The 22,475-nt window shown below is 49.7% G+C and overlaps 1 protein-coding gene across 3 annotated transcripts in view; it reads left to right on the forward strand.

Moving 5' to 3' along the window:
- Nucleotides 1-22,475, forward strand: part of pik3cg (phosphatidylinositol-4,5-bisphosphate 3-kinase, catalytic subunit gamma) — a 135,644-nt gene that overhangs the window by 84,040 nt on the left and 29,129 nt on the right. For all 3 annotated transcript variants that reach the window (XM_072242680.1, XM_072242681.1, XM_072242679.1), the window contains one exon: nucleotides 445-548. In XM_072242680.1, coding sequence (XP_072098781.1) covers nucleotides 445-548 — 104 coding nt within the window. The remainder of the gene's footprint in view (nucleotides 1-444; nucleotides 549-22,475) is intronic.

Below are 22,475 nucleotides of genomic sequence, written 5' to 3' on the forward strand. Positions count from 1 at the left end.
CAAACCGAGCACTACAAGTACCCCCAGATCTCAATATCTTTCAGTACTTTGAAAGTCCTATCCCTACATAGCTTTGGGTAAATGCAATATTGTTCAAATGTCTGTAAGAAACTCACGGGCCAACTTGTACCCCATCAGCAATATAATCGTGACAAGATTTTTTGTTTAATTAAGATGGTTGAAAACGCTAACATCCCCCTTCTTTTCAGGAGATCTTTAATAGCCGTCTAACAGAGTAGGCAGGGCCTCAGTTTAACTACTTTTGAAACCATGCCACAGGTACAGAACTCCCAGAGTGCTGCACTGAAATATCGACTTATCGAAATATCGTGTTCAAGCCACGTGCTCAGTCGAGAGCGTTATCGCTCTGAGACAGCAGTTGTGAAGTCAGAAATGCCTTCAAAAATGCTGTGCAGTGCTTAACTGAATCCATTTTATTTGTAGCTATCCTGCAGTTAAGGCAAAAGCTGGAGAAACTCCAATCCACCGATTTCCCAGAAGATTTCCGGGTTCCATATGATCCTGGTCTCCGTGCTGGTGCACTTGTGGTAGGTCACGCCTGCGGGGGATTAAACCTGAGAGAGGTCACACCTGTGGGAGATTAAACCTGAGGGTGGTCACACCTGTGGGAGATTAAACCTGAGGGTGGTCACACCTGTGGGGGATTAAAACTGAGAGAGGTCACACCTGTGGATAATTAAACCTAAGAGAGGACACACCTGTGGGAGATTAAACCTGAGAGAGGTCACACCTGTGGATAATTAAACCTGAGGGTGGTCACACCTGTGGGAGATTAAACCTGAGGGTGGTCACACCTGTGGGGGATTAAAACTGAGAGAGGTCACACCTGTGGATAATTAAACCTAAGAGAGGACACACCTGTGGGAGATTAAACCTGAGAGAGGTCACACCTGTGGATAATTAAACCTGAGGGTGGTCACACCTGTGGGAGACTAAACCTGAGCATGGTCACACCTGTGGATAATTAAACCTGAGGGAGGTCACACCTGAGGGAGGTCACACCCGTGGGAGATTAAACCTGAGGGAGGTCACACCTGTGGGAGATTAAACCTGTGGGAGATTAAACCTGAGAGAAATCACACCTGTGGGAGATTAAACCTGAGGGTGGTCACACCTGAGGGAGGTCACATCTGTGGGAGATTAAACCTGAGAGAGGTCACACCTGTGGGAGATTAAACCTGAGGGTGGTCACACCTGAGGGAGGTCAAACCTGTGGGAATTAAACCTGAGCGTGGACACACCTGTGGGAGATTAAACCTGAGAGAGGTCACACCTGAGGGAGATTAAACCTGCAAGAGTTCACACTTGTGGGAGATTAAACCTGAGAGAGGTCACACCTGTGGGAGATTCAACCAGAGGGAGGTCACACCTGTGGGAGATTAAACCTGAGAGAGGTCACACCTGTGGGAGATTAAACCTGAGGTGTAGTCACACCTGTGGGAGATTAAACCTGACAGAGGTCACACCTGTGGGAGATTAAACCTGAGGGAGGTCACACCTGTGGATAATTAAACCTGAGGGTGGCAGTGTTAGCTGTGAGGAGGATGCTAAGAGGATGCAGGGTGACTTGGATAGGTTAGGTGAGTGGGCAAATTCATGGTAGATGCAATTTAATGTGGATAAATGTGAAGTTGTCCACTTTGGTGGCAAAAATAGGAAAACAGATTATTATCTGAATGGTGGCCGATTAGGAAAAGGGGAGGTGCAACGTGACCTGGGTGTCATTATACACCAGTCATTGAAAGTGGGCATGCAGGTACAGCAGGCGGTGAAAAAGGTGAATGGTATGCTGGCATTTATAGCGAGAGGATTTGAGTACAGGAGCAGGGAGGTACTACTGCAGTTGTACAAGGCCTTGGTGAGACCGCACCTGGAGTATTGTGTGCAGTTTTGGTCCCCTAATCTGAGGAAAGACATCCTTGCCATAGAGGGAGTACAAAGAAGGTTCAACAGATTGATTCCTGGGATGGGAGGACTTTCATATGATGAAAGACTGGATGAACTAGGCTTATACTCGTTGGAATTTAGAAGATTGAGGGGGGATCTGATTGAAACGTATAAGATCCTAAAGGGATTGGACAGGCTAGATGCAGGAAGATTGTTCCCGATGTTGGGGAAGTCCAGAACGAGGGGCCACAGTTTGAGGATAGAGGGGAAGCCTTTTAGGACCGAGATTAGGAAAAACTTCTTCACACAGAGCGTGGTGAATCTGTGGAATGCTCTGCCACAGGAAACAGTTGAGGCCAGTTCATTGGTTATATTTAAGAGGGAGTTAGATATGGTCCTTGTGGCTACGGGGGTCAGGGGGTATGGAGGGAAGGCTGGGGCGGTGTTCTGAGTTCGATGATCAGCCATGATCATAATAAATGGCGGTGCAGGCTCGAAGGGCCGAATGGTCTACTCCTGCACCTATTTTCTATGTTTCTACACCTGTGGGAGATTAAACCTGAGGGGTATTAAACCTGAGAGAGGTCGCACCTGTGGGAGATTAAACCTGAGGTGGATTAAACCTGAGGGAGGTCACACCTGTGGATAATTAAACCTGAGGGAGGTCACACCTGTGGGAGATTAAATTTGAGGGGGATTAAACCTGTGGGAGGTAACACCTGTGGGAGATTAACCCTGAGGGGGATTAAACCTGAGGGAGGTCACACCTGTGGGAGATTAAACCTGAGGGAGGTCACACCTGAGGGAGATTAAACCTGAGAGAGATCACACCTGTGGGAGATTAAACCTGAGAGTTCAAACCTGTGGAGATTAAACCTGAGGGGGATTAAACCTGAGAGAGGTCACACACGTGGGAGATTAAACCTGCGGTGGGTCACTCCTGTGGGAGATTAAACCTGAGAGAGTTCACACTTGTGGGAGACTAAACCTGAGAGAGGTCACACCTGTGGGAGATTAAACCTGAGAGAGTTCACACCTGTGGGAGATTAAACCTGAGAGAGGTCACACCTGTCAGAGATTAAACCAGAGGGAAGTCACACCAGTGGGTGATTAAACCTGAGAGGGATTAAACCTAAGGGAGGTCACCCCTGTGCGAGATTAAACCTGAGAGAGGTCACACCTGTGAGAGATTAAACTTGAGGGGGATTAAACCTGAGGGAGGTCACACCTGTGGGAGATTAAACCTGAGGGGGATTAAACCTGAGGGAGGTCACACCTGTGGATAGTTCACACCTGTGGGAGATTAAACCTGAGAGAGGTCACACCTGTGGGAGATTAAACCAGAGGGAGGTCACGCCTGTGGGAGATTAAACCTGAGGGAGGTCACACCTGTGGGAGATTAAACCTGAGCGTGGTAACACCTGTGGGAGATTAAACCTGAGGGATGTCACATCTGAGGGGGATTGTACCTGAGGGAGGCCACACCTGTGGGAGATCAAACCAGAGGGAGGTCACACCTGTAGATAATTAAACCTGAGGGAGGTCACACCTGAGACAGTTCACACCTGTGGGTGATTAAACCTGAGGGAGGTCACACCAGTGGGAGATTAAACCTGAGAGAGGTCACACCTGTGGGAGATTAAACCTGAGGGAGGTTAGACGTGAGGGAGATTAAACCTCAGAGAGGTCACAACTGTGGGAGATTAAACCTGAGGAAGGTCACACCTGTGGGAGATTAAACCTGAGAGAGGTCACACCTGTGGATAATTAAACCTGAGGGAGGTTACACCTGTGGGAGATTAAAGCTGAGAGAGTTCACACCTGTGGGAGATTAAACCTGAGAGAGGTCACACCTGTGGGAGATTAAACCTGAGAGAGGTCACACCTGTGGGAGATTAAACCAGAGGGAGGTTACACCTGTTGAAGATTAAACCTGAGGGAGGTCACACCTGTGGGAGATTAAACCTGAGGGAGGTCTCACCTGTGGATAATTAAACCTGAGAGAGGTCATACCTGTGGGCAATAAAACTGAGAGAGTTCACACCTGTGGGAGATTAACCTGAGAGTTCAGACCTGTGATATATTAAACCTGAGAGAGGTTACACCTGTGGGAGATTAAACCTCAGAGAGTTCACACCTGTGGGAGATTAAACCTGAGAGAGGTCACACCTGTGGGATATTAAACCTGAGCGTGGTCACACCTGTGGGAGATTAAACCTGAGGGAGGTCACACCTGTGGGAGAGTAAACCTGAGCGTGGTCACACCTCTGGGAGATTAAACCTGAGGGAGGTCACACCTGTGGGAGATTAAACCTGAGCATGGTCACATCTGTGGGAGATTTAACCTGAGAGAGGTCACACCTGTGGGAGATTAAACCAGAGGGAGGTCACACCTGTGGGAGATTAAACTTGAGGGAGGTCACACCTGAGGGAGATTAAACCTGAGAGAGGTCACAACTGTGGGAGATTAAACCTGAGAGAGGTCACACCTGTGGGAGATTAAAATTGAGGGAGGTCACACCTGTGGGAGATCAAACCAGAGGGAGGTCACACCTGTAGGTAATTAAACCAGAGGGAGATCACACCTGTGGGAGATTAAACCTGAGCGTGGTCACACCTGTGGGAGATTAAACCTGAGAGAGTTCACACCTGTGGGAGATTAAACCTGAGAGAGGTCACACCTGTGGGAGATTAAACCTGAGGGAGGCCACACCTGTGGGAGATCAAACCAGAGGGAGGTCACACCTGTAGATAATTAAACCTGAGGGAGGTCACACCTGAGACAGTTCACACCTGTGGGAGATTAAACCTGAGGCTGGTTATACCTGTGGGAGATTAAACCAGAGGGAGGTCACACCTGTGGGAGATTAAACCCGAGGGAGGTCACACCTGTGGGAGATTAAATCTGAGGGTGGTTATACCTGTGGGAGATTAAACCAGAGGGAGGTCACACCTGTGGGAGATTAAACCAGAGGGAGGTCACACCTGTGGGAGATCAAACCAGAGGGAGGTCACACCTGTAGATAATTAAACCTGAGGGAGGTCACACCTGAGAGAGTTCACACCTGTGGGAGATTAAACCTGAGGGAGGTCACACCTGTGGGAGATTAAACCTGAGCGTGGTCACACCTGTGGGTGATTAATCCTGAGGGAGGTCACACCAGTGGGGGATTAAACCAGAGGGAGGTCACACCTGTAGATAATTAAACCTGAAGGAGGTCACACCTGAGAGTTCACACTTGTGGGAGATTAAACCTGACAGAGGTCACACCTGTGGGAGATTAAACCAGAGGGAGGTCACGCCTGTGGGAGATTAAACCTGAGGGAGGTCGCGCCTGTGGGAGATTAAACCTGAGCGTGGTCGCAACTGTGGGTGATTAAACCTGAGGGAGGTCACACCTGTGGGAGATTAAACCTGAGAGAGGTCACACCTGTGGGAGATTTTACCAGAGGGAGGTCACACCTGTGGGAGATTAAACCAGAGGGAGGTCACACCTGTGGGAGATTAAACCTGAGGGAGGTCACACTTGTGGGAGATTAAAACTGAGGGAGGTCACACCTGTGGGAGATTAAACCTGAGCGTGGTCATACCTGTGGGTGATTAATCCTGAGGGAGGTCACACCTGTGGGGGATTAAACCAGAGGGATGTCACACCTGTGGGAGATTAAACCTGAGAGAGGTCATATCTGTGGGAGATTAAACCTGAGGGAGGTCACATCTGAGGGGGATTAAACTTGAGGGAGGTCACACCTGTGGGAGATCAAACCAGAGGGAGGTCACACCTGTAGGTAATTAAACCAGAGGGAGGTCACACCTGTGGGAGATTAAACCTGAGCGTGGTCACACCTGTGGGAGATTAAACCTGAGAGAGTTCACACCTGTGGGAGATTAAACCTGAGAGAGGTCACACCTGTGGGAGATTAAACCAGAGGGAGGTCACGCCTGTGGGAGATTAAACCTGAGGGAGGTCACACCTGTGGGAGATTAAACCTGAGCGTGGTAACACCTGTGGGTGAATAAACCTGAGGGCGGTCACACCTGTGGGAGATTAAACCTGAGGGAGGTCACACCTGTGGGAGATTAAACCTGAGGGATGTCACATCTGAGGGGGATTATACCTGAGGGAGGCCACACCTGTGGGAGATCAAACCAGAGGGAGGTCACACCTGTAGATAATTAAACCTGAGGGAGGTCACACCTGAGACAGTTCACACCTGTGGGAGATTAAACCCGAGGCTGGTTATACCTGTGGGAGATTAAACCAGAGGGAGGTCACACCTGTGGGAGATCAAACCAGAGGGAGGTCACACCTGTAGATAATTAAACCTGAGGGAGGTCACACCTGAGAGAGTTCACACCTGTGGGAGATTAAACCTGAGGGAGGTCACACCAGTGGGAGATTAAACCTGAGGGTGGTTATACCTGTGGGAGATTAAACCAGAAGGAGGTCACGCCTGTGGGAGATTAAACCTGAGGGAGGTCGCGCCTGTGGGAGATTAAACCTGAGCGTGGTCGCACCTGTGGGTGATTAAACCTGAGGGAGGTCACACCTGTGGGAGATTAAACCTGAGAGAGGTCACACCTGTGGGAGATTTTACCAGAGGGAGGTCACACCTGTGGGAGATTAAACCAGAGGGAGGTCACACCTGTGGGAGATTAAACCTGAGGGAGGTCACGCTTGTGGGAGATTAAAACTGAGGGAGGTCACACCTGTGGGAGATTAAACCTGAGCGTGGTCATACCTGTGGGTGATTAATCCTGAGGGAGGTCACACCTGTGGGGGATTAAACCAGAGGGATGTCACACCTGTGGGAGATGAAACCTGAGAGAGGTCACATCTGTGGGAGATTAAACCTGAGGGAGGTCACATCTGTGGGAGATTAAACCTGAGGGAGGTCACATCTGAGGGGGATTAAACTTGAGGGAGGTCACATCTGAGGGGGATTATACCTGAGGGAGGCCACACCTGTGGGAGATCAAACCAGAGGGAGGTCACACCTGTAGATAATTAAACCTGAGGGAGGTCACACCTGAGACAGTTCACACCTGTGGGAGATTAAACCTGCGGCTGGTTATACCTGTGGGAGATTAAACCAGAGGGAGGTCACACCTCTGGGAGATTAAACCAGAGGGAGGTCACACCTGTGGGAGATCAAACCAGAGGGAGGTCACACCTGTAGATAGTTAAACCTGAGGGAGGTCACAGCTGAGAGAGTTCACACCTGTGGGAGATTAAACCTGAGGGAGGTCACACCAGTGGGAGATTAAACCTGAGGGTGGTTATACCTGTGGGAGATTAAACCAGAGGGAGGTCACACCTGTGGGAGATTAAACCTGAGGGACGTCACACCTGTGGGAGATTAAACCTGAGGGTGGTGATACCTGTGGGAGATTAAACACGAGGGAGGTCACACCTGTGGGAGATTAAACCTGAGGGTGGTTATACCTGTGGGAGATTAAACCAGAGGGAGGTCACACCTGTGGGAGATTAAACCTGAGGGAGGTCACGCTTTTGGGAGATTAAAACTGAGGGAGGTCACACCTGTGGGAGATTAAACCTGAGCGTGGTCATACCTGTGGGTGATTAATCCTGAGGGAGGTCACACCTGTGGGGGATTAAACCAGAGGGATGTCACACCTGTGGGAGATTAAACCTGTGGGAGGTCACATCTGTGGGAGATTAAACCTGAGGGAGGTCACATCTGAGCGGGATTAAACTTGAGGGAGGTCACACCTGTGGGAGATCAAACCAGAGGGAGGTCACACCTGTAGGTAATTAAACCAGAGGGAGGTCACACCTGTGGGAGATTAAACCAGAGAGAGTTCACACCTGTGGGAGATTAAACCTGAGCGTGGTCACACCTGTGGGAGATTAAACCTGAGAGAGTTCACACCTGTGGGAGATTAAACCTGAGAGAGGTCACACCTGTGGGAGATTAAACCAGAGGGAGGTCACGCCTGTGGGAGATTATACCTGAGGGAGGTCACACCTGTGGGAGATTAAACCTGAGCGTGGTAACACCTGTGGGTGAATAAACCTGAGGGCGGTCACACATGTGGGAGATTAAACCTGAGGGAGGTCACACCTGTGGGAGATCAAACCAGAGGGAGGTCACACCTGTAGATAATTAAACCTGAGGGAGGTCACACCTGAGACAGTTCACACCTGTGGGAGATTAAACCTGAGGGAGGTCACACCTGTGGGAGATTAAACCAGAGGGAGGTCACACCTGTGGGAGATTAAACCCGAGGGAGGTCACACCTGTGGGAGATTAAATCTGAGGGTGGTTATACCTGTGGGAGATTAAACCAGAGGGAGGTCACACCTGTGGGTGATTAAAGCAGAGGGAGGTCACACCTGTGGGAGATCAAACCAGAGGGAGGTAACACCTGTAGATAATTAAACCTGAGGGAGGTCACACCTGAGAGAGTTCACACCTGTGGGAGATTAAACCAGAGGGAGGTCACGCCTTTGGGAGATTAAACCTGAGGGAGGTCGTGCCTGTGGGAGATTAAACCTGAGCGTGGTCGCACCTGTGGGTGATTAAACCTGAGGGAGGTCACACCTGTGGGAGATTAAACCTGAGACAGGTCACACCTGTGGGAGATTTTACCAGAGGGAGGTCACACCTGTGGGAGATTAAACCAGAGGGAGGTCACACCTGTGGGAGATTAAACCAGAGGGAGGTCACACCTGTGGGAGATTAAACCTGAGCGTGGTCATACCTGTGGGTGATTAATCCTGAGGGAGGTCACACCTGTCGGGGATTAAACCAGAGGGATGTCACACCTGTGGGAGATTAAACCTGAGGGAGGTCACATCTGTGGGAGATTAAACCTGAGGGAGGTCACATCTGAGGGGGATTAAACTTGAGGGAGGTCACACCTGTGGGAGATCAAACCAGAGAGAGGTCACACCTGTAGGTAATTAAACCAGAGGGAGGTCACACCTGTGGGAGATTAAACCAGAGAGAGTTCACACCTGTGGGAGATTAAACCTGAGCGTGGTCACACCTTTGGGAGATTAAACCTGAGAGAGTTCACACCTGTGGGAGATTAAACCTGAGAGAGGTCACACCTGTGGGAGATTAAACCAGAGGGAGGTCACGCCTGTGGGAGATTAAACCTGAAGGAGGTCACACCTCTGGGAGATTAAACCAGAGGGAGGTCACGCCTGTGGGAGATTAAACCTGAAGGAGGTCACACCTGTGGGAGATTAAACCTGAGCGTGGTAACACCTGTGGGTGAATAAACCTGAGGGCGGTCACACCTGTGGGAGATTAAACCTGAGGGAGGTCACACCTGTGGGAGATTAAACCTGAGGGATGTCACATCTGAGGGGGATTATACCTGAGGGAGGCCACACCTGTGGGAGATCAAACCAGAGGGAGGTCACACCTGTAGATAATTAAACCTGAGGGAGGTCACACCTGAGAGAGTTCACACCTGTGGGAGACTAAACCTGAGGGAGGTCACACCTGTGGGAGATTAAACCTGAGCGTGGTCACACCTGTGGGTGATTAATCCTGAGGGAGGTCACACCTGTGGGGGATTAAACTAGAGGGAGGTCACACCTGTGGGAGATTAAACCTGAGGGAGGTCATATCTGAGGGGGATTAAACTTGAGGGAGGTCACACCTGTGGGAGATCAAACCAGAGGGAGGTCACACCTGTAGATAATTAAACCTGAGGGAGGTCACACCTGAGAGTTCACACTTGTGGGAGATTAAACCTGAGAGAGGTCACACCTGTGGGAGATTAAACCAGAGGGAGGTCACGCCTGTGGGAGATTAAACCTGAGGGAGGTCGCGCCTGTGGGAGATTGAACCTGAGCGTGGTCGCACCTGTGGGTGATTAAACCTGAGGGAGGTCACACCTGTGGGAGATTAAACCTGAGAGAGGTCACACCTATGGGAGATTTTACCAGAGGGAGGTCACACCTGTGGGAGATTAAACCAGAGGGAGGTCACACCTGTGGGAGATTAAACCTGAGGGAGGTCACGCTTGTGGGAGATTAAAACTGAGGGAGGTCACACCTGTGGGAGATTAAACCTGAGGGAGGTCACACCTGTGGGAGATTAAACCTGAGCGTGGTCATACCTGTGGGTGATTAATCCTGAGGGAGGTCACACCTGTGGGGGATTAAACTTGAGGGAGGTCACACCTGTGGGAGATCAAACCAGAGAGAGGTCACACCTGTAGGTAATTAAACCAGAGGGAGGTCAGACCTGTGGGAGATTAAACCAGAGAGAGTTCACACCTGTGGGAGATTAAACCTGAGCGTGGTCACACCTTTGGGAGATTAAACCTGAGAGAGTTCACACCTGTGGGAGATTAAACCTGAGAGAGGTCACACCTGTGGGAGATTAAACCAGAGGGAGGTCACGCCTGTGGGAGATTAAACCTGAGGGAGGTCACACCTGTGGGAGATTAAACCTGAGGGAGGTCACACCTGTGGGAGATTAAACCAGAGGGAGGTCACACCTGTAGATAATTAAACCTGAGGGAGGTCACACCTGAGACAGTTCACACCTGTGGGAGATTAAACCTGAGGCTGGTTATACCTGTGGGAGATTAAACCAGAGGGAGGTCACACCTGTGGGTGATTAAACCCGAGGGAGGTCACATCTGTGGGAGATTAAATCTGAGGGTGGTTATACCTGTGGGAGATTAAACCAGAGGGAGGTCACACCTGTGGGAGATTAAACCAGAGGGAGGTCACACCTGTGGGAGATCAAACCAGAGGGAGGTCACACCTGTAGATAATTAAACCTGAGGGAGGTCACACCTGAGAGAGTTCACACCTGTGGGAGATTAAACCTGAGGGAGGTCACACCTGTGGGAGATTAAACCTGAGCGTGGTCACACCTGTGGGTGATTAATCCTGAGGGAGGTCACACCTGTGGGGGATAAACCAGAGGGAGGTCACACCTGTGGGAGATTAAACCTGAGGGAGGTCATATCTGAGGGGGATTAAACTTGAGGGAGGTCACACCTGTGGGAGATCAAACCAGAGGGAGGTCACACCTGTAGATAATTAAACCTGAGTGAGGTCACACCTGAGAGTTCACACTTGTGGGAGATTAAACCTGAGAGAGGTCACACCTGTGGGAGATTAAACCAGAGGGAGGTCACGCCTGTGGGAGATTAAACCTGAGGGAGGTCGCGCCTGTGGGAGATTAAACCCTAGCGTGGTCGCACCTGTGGGTGATTAAACCTGAGGGAGGTCACACCTGTGGGAGATTAAACCTGAGAGAGGTCACACCTATGGGAGATTTTACCAGAGGGAGGTCACACCTGTGGGAGATTAAACCAGAGGGAGGTCACACCTGTGGGAGATTAAACCTGAGGGAGGTCACGCTTGTGTGGAGATTAAAACTGAGGGAGGTCACACCTGTGGGAGATTAAACCTGAGCGTGGTCATACCTGTGGGTGATTAATCCTGAGGGAGGTCACACCTGTGGGGGATTAAACCAGAGGAATGTCACACCTGTGGGAGATTAAACCTGAGAGAGGTCACATCTGTGGGAGATTAAACCTGAGGGAGGTCACATCTGAGGGGGATTAAACTTGAGGGAGGTCACACCTGTGGGAGATCAAACCAGAGGGAGGTCACACCTGTAGGTAATTAAACCAGAGGGAGGTCACACCTGTGGGAGATTAAACCTGAGCGTGGTCACACCTGTGGGAGATTAAACCTGAGAGAGTTCACACCTGTGGGAGATTAAACCTGAGAGAGGTCACACCTGTGGGAGATTAAACCTGAGCGTGGTAACACCTGTGGGTGAATAAACCTGAGGGCGGTCACACCTGTGGGAGATTAAACCTGAGGGTGGTCACACCTGTGGGAGATTAAACCTGAGGGATGTCACATCTGAGGGGGATTATACCTGAGGGAGGCTACACCTGTGGGAGATCAAACCAGAGGGAGGTCACACCTGTAGATAATTAAACCTGAGGGAGGTCACACCTGAGACAGTTCACACCTGTGGGAGATTAAACCTGAGGCTGGTTATACCTGTGGGAGATTAAACCAGAGGGAGGTCACACCTGTGGAAGATTAAACCAGAGGGAGGTCACACCTGTGGGAGATCAAACCAGAGGGAGGTCACACCTGTAGATAATTAAACCTGAGGGAGGTCACACCTGTAGATAATTAAACCTGAGGGAGGTCACACCTGAGAGAGTTCACACCTGTGGGAGATTAAACCTGAGGGAGGTCACACCAGTGGGAGATTAAACCTGAGGGTGGCTATACCTGTGGGAGATTAAACCAGAGGGAGGTCACGCCTGTGGGAGATTAAACCTGAGGGAGGTCGCGCCTGTGGGAGATTAAACCTGAGCGTGGTCGCACCTGTGGGTGATTAAACCTGAGGGAGGTCACACCTGTGGGAGATTAAACCTGAGACAGGTCACACCTGTGGGAGATTTTACCAGAGGGAGGTCACACCTGTGGGAGATTAAACCAGAGGGAGGTCACACCTGTGGGAGATTAAACCTGAGGGAGGTCACGCTTGTGGGAGATTAAAACTGAGGGAGGTCACACCTGTGGGAGATTAAACCTGAGCGTGGTCATACCTGTGGGTGATTAATCCTGAGGGAGGTCACACCTGTGGGGGATTAAACCAGAGGGATGTCACACCTGTGGGAGATTAAACCTGAGGGAGGTCACATCTGTGGGAGATTAAACCTGAGGGAGGTCACATCTGAGGGGGATTAAACTTGAGGGAGGTCACACCTGTGGGAGATCAAACCAGAGGGAGGTCACACCTGTAGGTAATTAAACCAGAGGGAGGTCACACCTGTGGGAGATTAAACCAGAGAGAGTTCACACCTGTGGGAGATTAAACCTGAGCGTGGTCACACCTGTGGGAGATTAAACCTGAGAGAGTTCACACCTGTGGGAGATTAAACCTGAGAGAGGTCACACCTGTGGGAGATTAAACCAGAGGGAGGTCACGCCTGTGGGAGATTAAACCTGAGGGAGGTCACACCTGTGGGAGATTAAACCTGAGCGTGGTAACACCTGTGGGTGAATAAACCTGAGGGCGGTCACACCTGTAGATAATTAAACCTGAGGGAGGTCACACCTGAGACAGTTCACACCTGTGGGAGATTAAACCTGAGGCTGGTTATACCTGTGGGAGATTAAACCAGAGGGAGGTCACACCTGTGGGAGATTAAACCCGAAGGAGGTCACACCTGTGGGAGATTAAATCTGAGGGTGGTTATACCTGTGGGAGATTAAACCAGAGGGAGGTCACACCTGTGGGAGATCAAACCAGAGGGAGGTCACACCTGTAGATAATTAAACCTGAGGGAGGTCACAGCTGAGAGAGTTCACACCTGTGGGAGATTAAACCTGAGGGAGGTCACACCAGTGGGAGATTAAACCTGAGGGTGGTTATACCTGTGGGAGATTAAACCAGAGGGAGGTCACACCTGTGGGAGATTAAACCTGAGGGACGTCACACCTCTGGGAGATTAAACCTGAGGGTGGTGATACCTGTGGGAGATTAAACATGAGGGAGGTCACACCTGTGGGAGATTAAACCTGAGGGTGGTTATACCTGTGGGAGATTAAACCAGAGGGAGGTCACACCTGTGGGAGATTAAACCTGAGGGAGGTCACGCTTGTGGGAGATTATAACTGAGGGAGGTCACACCTGTGGGAGATTAAACCTGAGCGTGGTCATACCTGTGGGTGATTAATCCTGAGGGAGGTCACACCTGTGGGGGATTAAACCAGAGGGATGTCACACCTGTGGGAGATTAAACCTGAGGGAGGTCACATCTGTGGGAGATTAAACCTGAGGGAGGTCACATCTGAGGGGGATTAAACTTGAGGGAGGTCACACCTGTGGGAGATCAAACCAGAGGGAGGTCACACCTGTAGGTAATTAAACCAGAGGGAGGTCACACCTGTGGGAGATTAAACCAGAGAGAGTTCACACCTGTGGGAGATTAAACATGAGAGAGTTCACACCTGTGGGAGATTAAACCTGAGAGAGGTCACACCTGTGGGAGATTAAACCAGAGGGAGGTCACGCCTGTGGGAGATTAAACCTGAGGGAGGTCACACCTGTGGGAGATTAAACCTGAGCGTGGTAACACCTGTGGGTGAATAAACCTGAGGGCGGTCACACATGTGGGAGATTAAACCTGAGGGAGGTCACACCTGTGGGAGATTCAACCTGAGGGATGTCACATCTGAGGGGGATTATACCTGAGGGAGGCCACACCTGTGGGAGATCAAACCAGAGGGAGGTCACACCTGTAGATAATTAAACCTGAGGGAGGTCACACCTGAGACAGTTCACACCTGTGGGAGATTAAACCTGAGGCTGGTTATACCTGTGGGAGATTAAACCAGAGGGAGGTCACACCTGTGGGAGATTAAACCCGAGGGAGGTCACACCTGTGGGAGATTAAATCTGAGGGTGGTTATACCTGTGGGAGATTAAACCAGAGGGAGGTCACACCTGTGGGAGATTAAACCAGAGGGAGGTCACACCTGTGGGAGATCAAACCAGAGGGAGGTCACACCGGTAGATAATTAAACCTGAGGGAGGTCACACCTGAGAGAGTTCACACCTGTGGGAGATTAAACCTGAGGGAGGTCACACCAGTGGGAGATTAAACCTGAGGGTGGTTATACCTGTGGGAGATTAAACCAGAGGGAGGTCACACCTATGGGAGATCAAACCAGAGGGAGGTCACACCTGTAGATAATTAAACCTGAGGGAGGTCACACCTGAGAGAGTTCACACCTGTGGGAGATTAAACCTGAGGGAGGTCACACCAGTGGGAGATTAAACCTGAGGGTGGTTATACCTGTGGGAGATTAAACCAGAGGGAGGTCACACCTGTGGGAGATTAAACCTGAGGGACGTCACACCTGTGGGAGATTAAACCTGAGGGTGGTTATACCTGTGGGAGATTAAACACGAGGGAGGTCACACCTGTGGGAGATTAAACCTGAGGGTGGTTATACCTGTGGGAGATTAAACCAGAGGGAGGTCACACCTGTGGGAGATTAAACCTGAGGGAGGTCACGCTTGTGGGAGATTATAACTGAGGGAGGTCACACCTGTGGGAGATTAAACCTGAGCGTGGTCATACCTGTGGGTGATTAATCCTGAGGGAGGTCACACCTGTGGGGGATTAAACCAGAGGGATGTCACACCTGTGGGAGATTAAACCTGAGGGAGGTCACATCTGTGGGAGATTAAACCTGAGGGAGGTCACATCTGAGGGGGATTAAACTTGAGGGAGGTCACACCTGTGGGAGATCAAACCAGAGGGAGGTCACACCTGTAGGTAATTAAACCAGAGGGAGGTCACACCTGTGGGAGATTAAACCAGAGAGAGTTCACACCTGTGGGAGATTAAACATGAGAGAGTTCACACCTGTGGGAGATTAAACCTGAGAGAGGTCACACCTGTGGGAGATTAAACCAGAGGGAGGTCACGCCTGTGGGAGATTAAACCTGAGGGAGGTCACACCTGTGGGAGATTAAACCTGAGCGTGGTAACACCTGTGGGTGAATAAACCTGAGGGTGGTCACACATGTGGGAGATTAAACCTGAGGGAGGTCACACCTGTGGGAGATTCAACCTGAGGGATGTCACATCTGAGGGGGATTATACCTGAGGGAGGCCACACCTGTGGGAGATCAAACCAGAGGGAGGTCACACCAGTAGATAATTAAACCTGAGGGAGGTCACACCTGAGACAGTTCACACCTGTGGGAGATTAAACCTGAGGCTGGTTATACCTGTGGGAGATTAAACCAGAGGGAGGTCACACCTGTGGGAGATTAAACCCGAGGGAGGTCACACCTGTGGGAGATTAAATCTGAGGGTGGTTATACCTGTGGGAGATTAAACCAGAGGGAGGTCACACCTGTGGGAGATTAAACCAGAGGGAGGTCACACCTGTGGGAGATCAAACCAGAGGGAGGTCACACCTGTAGATAATTAAACCTGAGGGAGGTCACACCTGAGAGAGTTCACACCTGTGGGAGATTAAACCTGAGGGAGGTCACACCAGTGGGAGATTAAACCTGAGGGTGGTTATACCTGTGGGAGATTAAACCAGAGGGAGGTCACACCTATGGGAGATCAAACCAGAGGGAGGTCACACCTGTAGATAATTAAACCTGAGGGAGGTCACACCTGAGAGAGTTCACACCTGTGGGAGATTAAACCTGAGGGAGGTCACACCAGTGGGAGATTAAACCTGAGGGTGGTTATACCTGTGGGAGATTAAACCAGAGGGAGGTCACACCTGTGGGAGATTAAACCTGAGGGAGGTCACACCTGTGGGAGATTAAACCTGAGGGTGGTTATACCTGTGAGAGATTAAACCAGAGGGAGGTCACACCTGTGGAAGATTAAACCCGAGGGAGGTCACACCTGAGGGAGATTAAACCTGAGGGTGGTTATACCTGTGGGAGATTAAACCAGAGGGAGGTCACACCTGTGGGAGATCAAACCAGAGGGAGGTCACACCTGTAGATGATTAAACCTGAGGGAGGTCACACCTGAGAGAGTTCACACCTGTGGGAGATTAAACCTGAGAGAGGTCACACCTGTGGGAGATTAAACCTGAGGGTGGTCATACCTGTGGGAGATTAAACCAGAGGGAGGTCACACCTGTGGGAGATTAAACCTGAGGGAGGTCACACCTGTGGGAGATCAAACCAGAGGGAGGTCACACCTGTAGATAATTAAACCCGAGGGAGGTCACACCTGAGGGAGATTAAACCTGAGGGTGGTTATACCTGTGGGAGATTAAACCAGAGGGAGGTCACACCTGTGGGAGATCAAACCAGAGGGAGGTCACACCTGTAGGTGATTAAACCTGAGGGAGGTCACACCTGAGAGAGTTCACACCTGTGGGAGATTAAACCTGAGAGAGGTCACACCTGTGGGAGATTAAACCTGAGGGTGGTCATACCTGTGGGAGATTAAACCAGAGGGAGGTCACACCTGTGGGAGATTAAACCTGAGGGAGGTCACACCTGTGGGAGATCAAACCAGAGGGAGGTCACACCTGTAGATAATTAAACCCGAGGGAGGTCACACCTGAGGGAGATTAAACCTGAGGGTGGTTATACCTGTGGGAGATTAAACCAGAGGGAGGTCACACCTGTGGGAGATCAAACCAGAGGGAGGTCACACCTGTAGATGATTAAACCTGAGGGAGGTCACACCTGAGAGAGTTCACACCTGTGGGAGATTAAACCTGAGAGAGGTCACACCTGTGGGAGATTAAACCTGAGGGTGGTCATACCTGTGGGAGATTAAACCAGAGGGAGGTCACACCTGTGGGAGATTAAACCTGAGGGAGGTCACACCAGTGGGAGATTAAACCTGAGAGAGGTCACACCTGTGGGAGATTAAACCTGAGGGTGGTTATACCTGTGGGAGACTAAACCAGAGGGAGGTCACACCTGTGGGAGATTAAACCTGGGGGAGGTCACAGCTGTGGGAGATTAAACCTGAGGGTGGTTATACCTGTGGGAGATTAAACCAGAGGGAGGTCACACCTGTAGATAATTAAACCTGAGGGAGGTCACACCTGAGAGAGTTCACACCTGTGGGAGATTAAACCTGAGGGAGGTCACACCAGTGGGAGATTAAACCTGAGAGAGGTCACACCTGTGGGAGATTACACCTGAGGGTGGTCACACCTGTGGGAGATTAAACCTGAGGGTGGTTATACCTGTGTGAGATTAAACCAGAGGGATGTCACACCTGTGGGAGATTAAACCCGAGGGAGGTCACACCTGTGGGAGATTAAACCTGAGGGTGGTTATACGTGTGGGAGATTAAACCAGAGGGAGGTCACACCTGTGGGAGATTAAACCAGAGGGAGGTCACACCTGTGGGAGATCAAACCAGAGGGAGGTCACACCTGTGGGAGATTAAACCTGAGGGTGGTTATACGTGTGGGAGATTAAACCAGAGGGAGGTCACACCTGTGGGAGATTAAACCAGAGGGAGGTCACACCTGTGGGAGATCAAACCAGAGGGAGGTCACACCTGTATATAATTAAAACTGAGGGAGGTCACACCTGAGAGAGTTCACACCTGTGGGAGATTAAACCTGAGGGAGGTCACACCAGTGGGAGATTAAACCTTAGGGTGGTTATACCTGTGGGAGATTAAACAGAGGGAGGTCACACCTGTGGGAGATCAAACCAGAGGGAGGTCACACCTGTAGATAATTAAACCTGAGGGAGGTCACACCTGTAGATAATTAAACCTGAGGGAGGTCACACCTGAGAGAGTTCACACCTGTGGGAGATTAAACCTGAGGGAGGTCACACCAGTGGGAGATTAAACCTGAGATAGGTCACACCTGTGGGAGATTAAACCTGAGGGTGGTTATACCTGTGGGAGATTAAACCAGAGGGAGGTCACACCTGTGGGAGATTAAACCAGAGGGAAGTCACACCTGTGGGAGATCAAACCAGAGGGAGGTCACACCTGTAGATAATTAAACCTGAGGGAGGTCACACCTGAGAGAGTTCACACCTGTGGGAGATTAAACCTGAGGGAGGTCACACCAGTGGGAGATTAAACCTTAGGGTGGTTATACCTGTGGGAGATTAAACCAGAGGGAGGTCACACCTGTGGGAGATTAAACCCGAGGGAGGTTACACCTGTGGGAGATTAAACCTGAAGGAGGTCACACCTGTGGGAGATCAAACCAGAGGGAGGTCACACCTGTAGATAATTAAACCTGAGGGAGGTCACACCTGAGACAGTTCACACCTATGGGAGATTAAACCTGAGGGAGGTCACACCAGTGGGAGATTAAACCTGAGAGAGGTCACACCTGTGGGAGATTAAACCTGAGGGTGGTTATACCTGTGGGAGATTAAACCAGAGGGAGGTCACACCTGTGGGAGATTATACTTGAGGGAGGTCACACCTGTGGGAGATTAAACCTGAGGGTGGTTATACCTGTGGGAGATTAAACCAGAGGGAGGTCACACCTGTGGGAGATCAAACCTGAGGGAGGTCACACCAGTGGGAGATTAAACCTGAGAGAGGTCACACCTGTGGGAGATTAAACCTGAGAGAGGTCACACCTGTGGGAGATTATACCTGAGGGAGGTCACACCTGTGGGAGATTAAACCTGAGGGTGGTTATACCTGTGGGAGATTAAACCAGAGGGAGGTCACACCTGTGGGAGATTAAACCCGAGGGAGGTCACACCTGTGGGAGATTAAACCTGAGGGTGGTTATATCTGTGGGAGATTAAACCAGAGGGAGGTCACACCTGTGGGAGATTAAACCAGAGGGAGTTCACACCTGTGGGAGATTAAACCAGAGGAAGGGCACACCTGTGGGAGATTAAACCAGAGGGAGGGCACACCTGTGGGAGATTAAACCAGAGGGAGGTCACACCTGTAGATAATTAAACCTGAGGGAGGTCACACCTGAGAGAGTTCACACCTGTGGGAGATTAAACCTCAGGGAGGTCACACCCATGGCCAGTCACACCCATGGGAAGTCTCACCTGAAGTAAATCACACATGTTCTGTGAAACTTTTCCAAGTTTCCTTAAATACTAAAATGCTTCTCATGTTGTCAAGAGTGTGTGTCAAGCTGAACTGCAGAATGAACTTCTCTTTGATGACAATTTTAATTGCTCGGTAGTCCTCACTGAAAAGGCTGCATAAAGTTGTGGATCTGACATTTGACTCAACATGCTATTGCTATTAGTAGCCAGTTTGAGAAGCTGGTCATTGCCAACTGTCTTGAATCATCCATATAGGTGTCGGACGAGATCTCAATCACCTCCTCAAAGTGCCTGAATCATTTTTTCTCTTCTATCTGGGTCATGGTCACTCTCAGGTTCCCAGGCTGCTGATCTCTGACGTGTCTCATGTTTTGCTGCAAATTCCAGTATTAGGAATATCTTCTCAACTCCACACTCAACGGAAGGCAACCTCATCTACTTTTCCTTCAGAATCAAAATCAAATCAGATTTAATACCACTGAGATATGTCATGAAATTTATTGTTTTGCAGCAGTACATAAAAAAATTATGTTTCAGTAAGAAATGTAAAATATAAATACAGTGAAAGAAGTGAGCTGGCGTTCACAGGTTTGTTATTTATTCTGAAATCTGATGGCAGAGAGGAAGAAGCTGTTCTTAAAGCATTGAGTGTGGGTCTTCAGGCTCCTGTACCTCCTTCCTGATGGTAGTAATGAGAAGGGGACATGTCCTGGATGGTGAGGATCCTTAATGATGGATGGTGTCTTCTTGATGCATCACCTATCCAAGGTGACCTTGATGAACTTACAACTCTCTGCAACTTTTCTCGATCCTGTGCAAGGCCCCTCCAAACCAGACGGTGATGCAACCAGTCAGAACGCGCTCGGCTGTACATATTTGCCAGAGTCTTTGGTGACATACCAAATATCTTCAAACACCTAATGAAATAGAGCTGCTGGCATGCCTTTTTTTTAATAATTGCAACAATACATATGTTAGGCCAAGGTCGATCTTCAGAGATGTTGGCACCCTCGATCACTGTTCCCTGTAAGCTGTGTGGGTGCCTGGCTTTGCAGACACCGAAAGGCTCCTGCACACGTAGCCTCTGTTTTCTTTATATAATGTTAATATAAAGTGCCGTGCAGTTTTCAGACTGTGTAAAAATTTCCTGCTCAGAGCAATGATTGGTCCATGCAGCTGTAAAACAAAATTAGAGAGAACATTACCCAGGAATTTTGTTTATTCTTTCCACTGGCCCCTCAATGAGGTCTGGCATGTGCTCCCTTAATTTCCCCTTCCTGAATTCCACAATCAACCCCTTGTTCCTCCTCGACCACACCCATCAGTGTCACTTCTCAGAGGGTGTGCACTTTGCCCCCTGTCCGTTCAGTGGTTCCATTTAATATCAGAGAATGTATACAATATACAACCAAAATTCTCATTCTTATTCTTATTCTTCAGACATCCACAAAAACAGAAGAGTGCCCCAAATGAAATGTCAGAACCCCAAACCCCCCCCACTTCCCCTCCACTCACGAGCAGCGGCAAAGCAATGACCCTACCCCTCCCCTGTTTACTTCAGCAAAAAAGTATCGGACCCTCGACCCACTAAGCAAGCATCAGCAAAGCCCCCAAGAAAGACCATAATCTGCATACATCAAAAAATAATCATTCACCTGACAATTTGGCATACTGTACCATATTCATTAGTCTGTCTCTGACTCAAGAATCGGCAACAAACTCTTCCTCCCCCAATGAGAGAAAGGGAGCAAGTACATGATTCACTGAGTATAGAGACCTCCGACAGCTGATCTGCGGTTCCCACTGTTCCATTTTCTCCCGCGATGCGTCAGTCTGTGGCACCGGCATAGAATCGGCTTGTTCCCAGAGCTGCAAAGCCTCAGGCGTGCTCGTCTTCTTGGCCGTGTCCTTGGGACATCGAGAAACAGCTGGTTGGTGACTCCTGGGCATAGGTCTCATCGCCACAAAGAACCAAAGTTTGAGTGTAGCTCTGGGTCACGCTCTTCGACAGAACCACATCCACATTGAAAAGGAAAAGAGAGACGTTAAAGGTAGAAATGCTGCAGATGAGCTTGAAGAAGAGGTTGCTGTCTAGTATCACCCATTTAACACTGGTTTCCTTCCTACCCATGCCACTCCAATCGTTCCTGTGGAAGGAGTTGTCGTCATGCTAATAGCTCAGGGAATCTCAGCTTCCTGAGGGGGCTCAACCTGAAATATTGACTGTCCACTTCTCTGTATAAATGCTGTTGACCAGCTGGATTTCCTCCCCCCTTTGAGGGTTGGTCCACATTCCAGCATCTGTGGTTTCTTTTGTCTCCAGGAACATGATAGCTGCTTGCATTTTAAACTCAAAGCTGTCAGCTTCATCGCTGGAAAGCATGTTTAAATCATTAGGGTCATAGAATCATAGAAAAGTACAGCACAGAGCCCATCAGCCCATCTAGTTCATGCCAAAATTATTTAATCTGCCATCGACCTGCACCGGGACCATAGCCCTCCATACCCCTACCATCCATGTACCTATCCAAACTTCTCTTCAACGTTGAAGTCGAGCTTGCATGCATCACTGGTGCTGGCAGCTCTTTTCACAGTCTCACCACCCTGAATGAAGAAGTTTCCCCTCCTGTTCCCCTTCAGCTTTTCACCTTTCGCCCTTAATCCATGACCTTTTGCTTGTCGTCCCACCCAATCTCAGTAGAAAAAGCCTGCTTGCATTTACCCTTTCTATACCCCTCATAATTTAATATACCTCTCTCAAATCTCCTCTCAATCTTCTATGTTCCAAGGAATAAAGTCCTAACCTATTCAATTTTTCCTTATAACTCAGGTCCTAACTCTTACAATCTTATTTATGTCTTTCTTGTAGGTAGGTGACCAAAACTGCACACAATACTCCAAATTAGGCTTCACCAACGTCTTATGCAATAATGTAGCAAATTTGTTTTTATAGAACATAGAATAGTACAGCACAGTACAGGCCCTTTGGCTCACAAAGTTGTGCTGACCCTTAAACCCTGCCTGCA

This window comes from Mobula birostris, chromosome 24, assembly GCF_030028105.1.
Source record: "Mobula birostris isolate sMobBir1 chromosome 24, sMobBir1.hap1, whole genome shotgun sequence".
Classification (NCBI taxonomy): Eukaryota; Metazoa; Chordata; class Chondrichthyes; order Myliobatiformes; family Myliobatidae; genus Mobula; species Mobula birostris.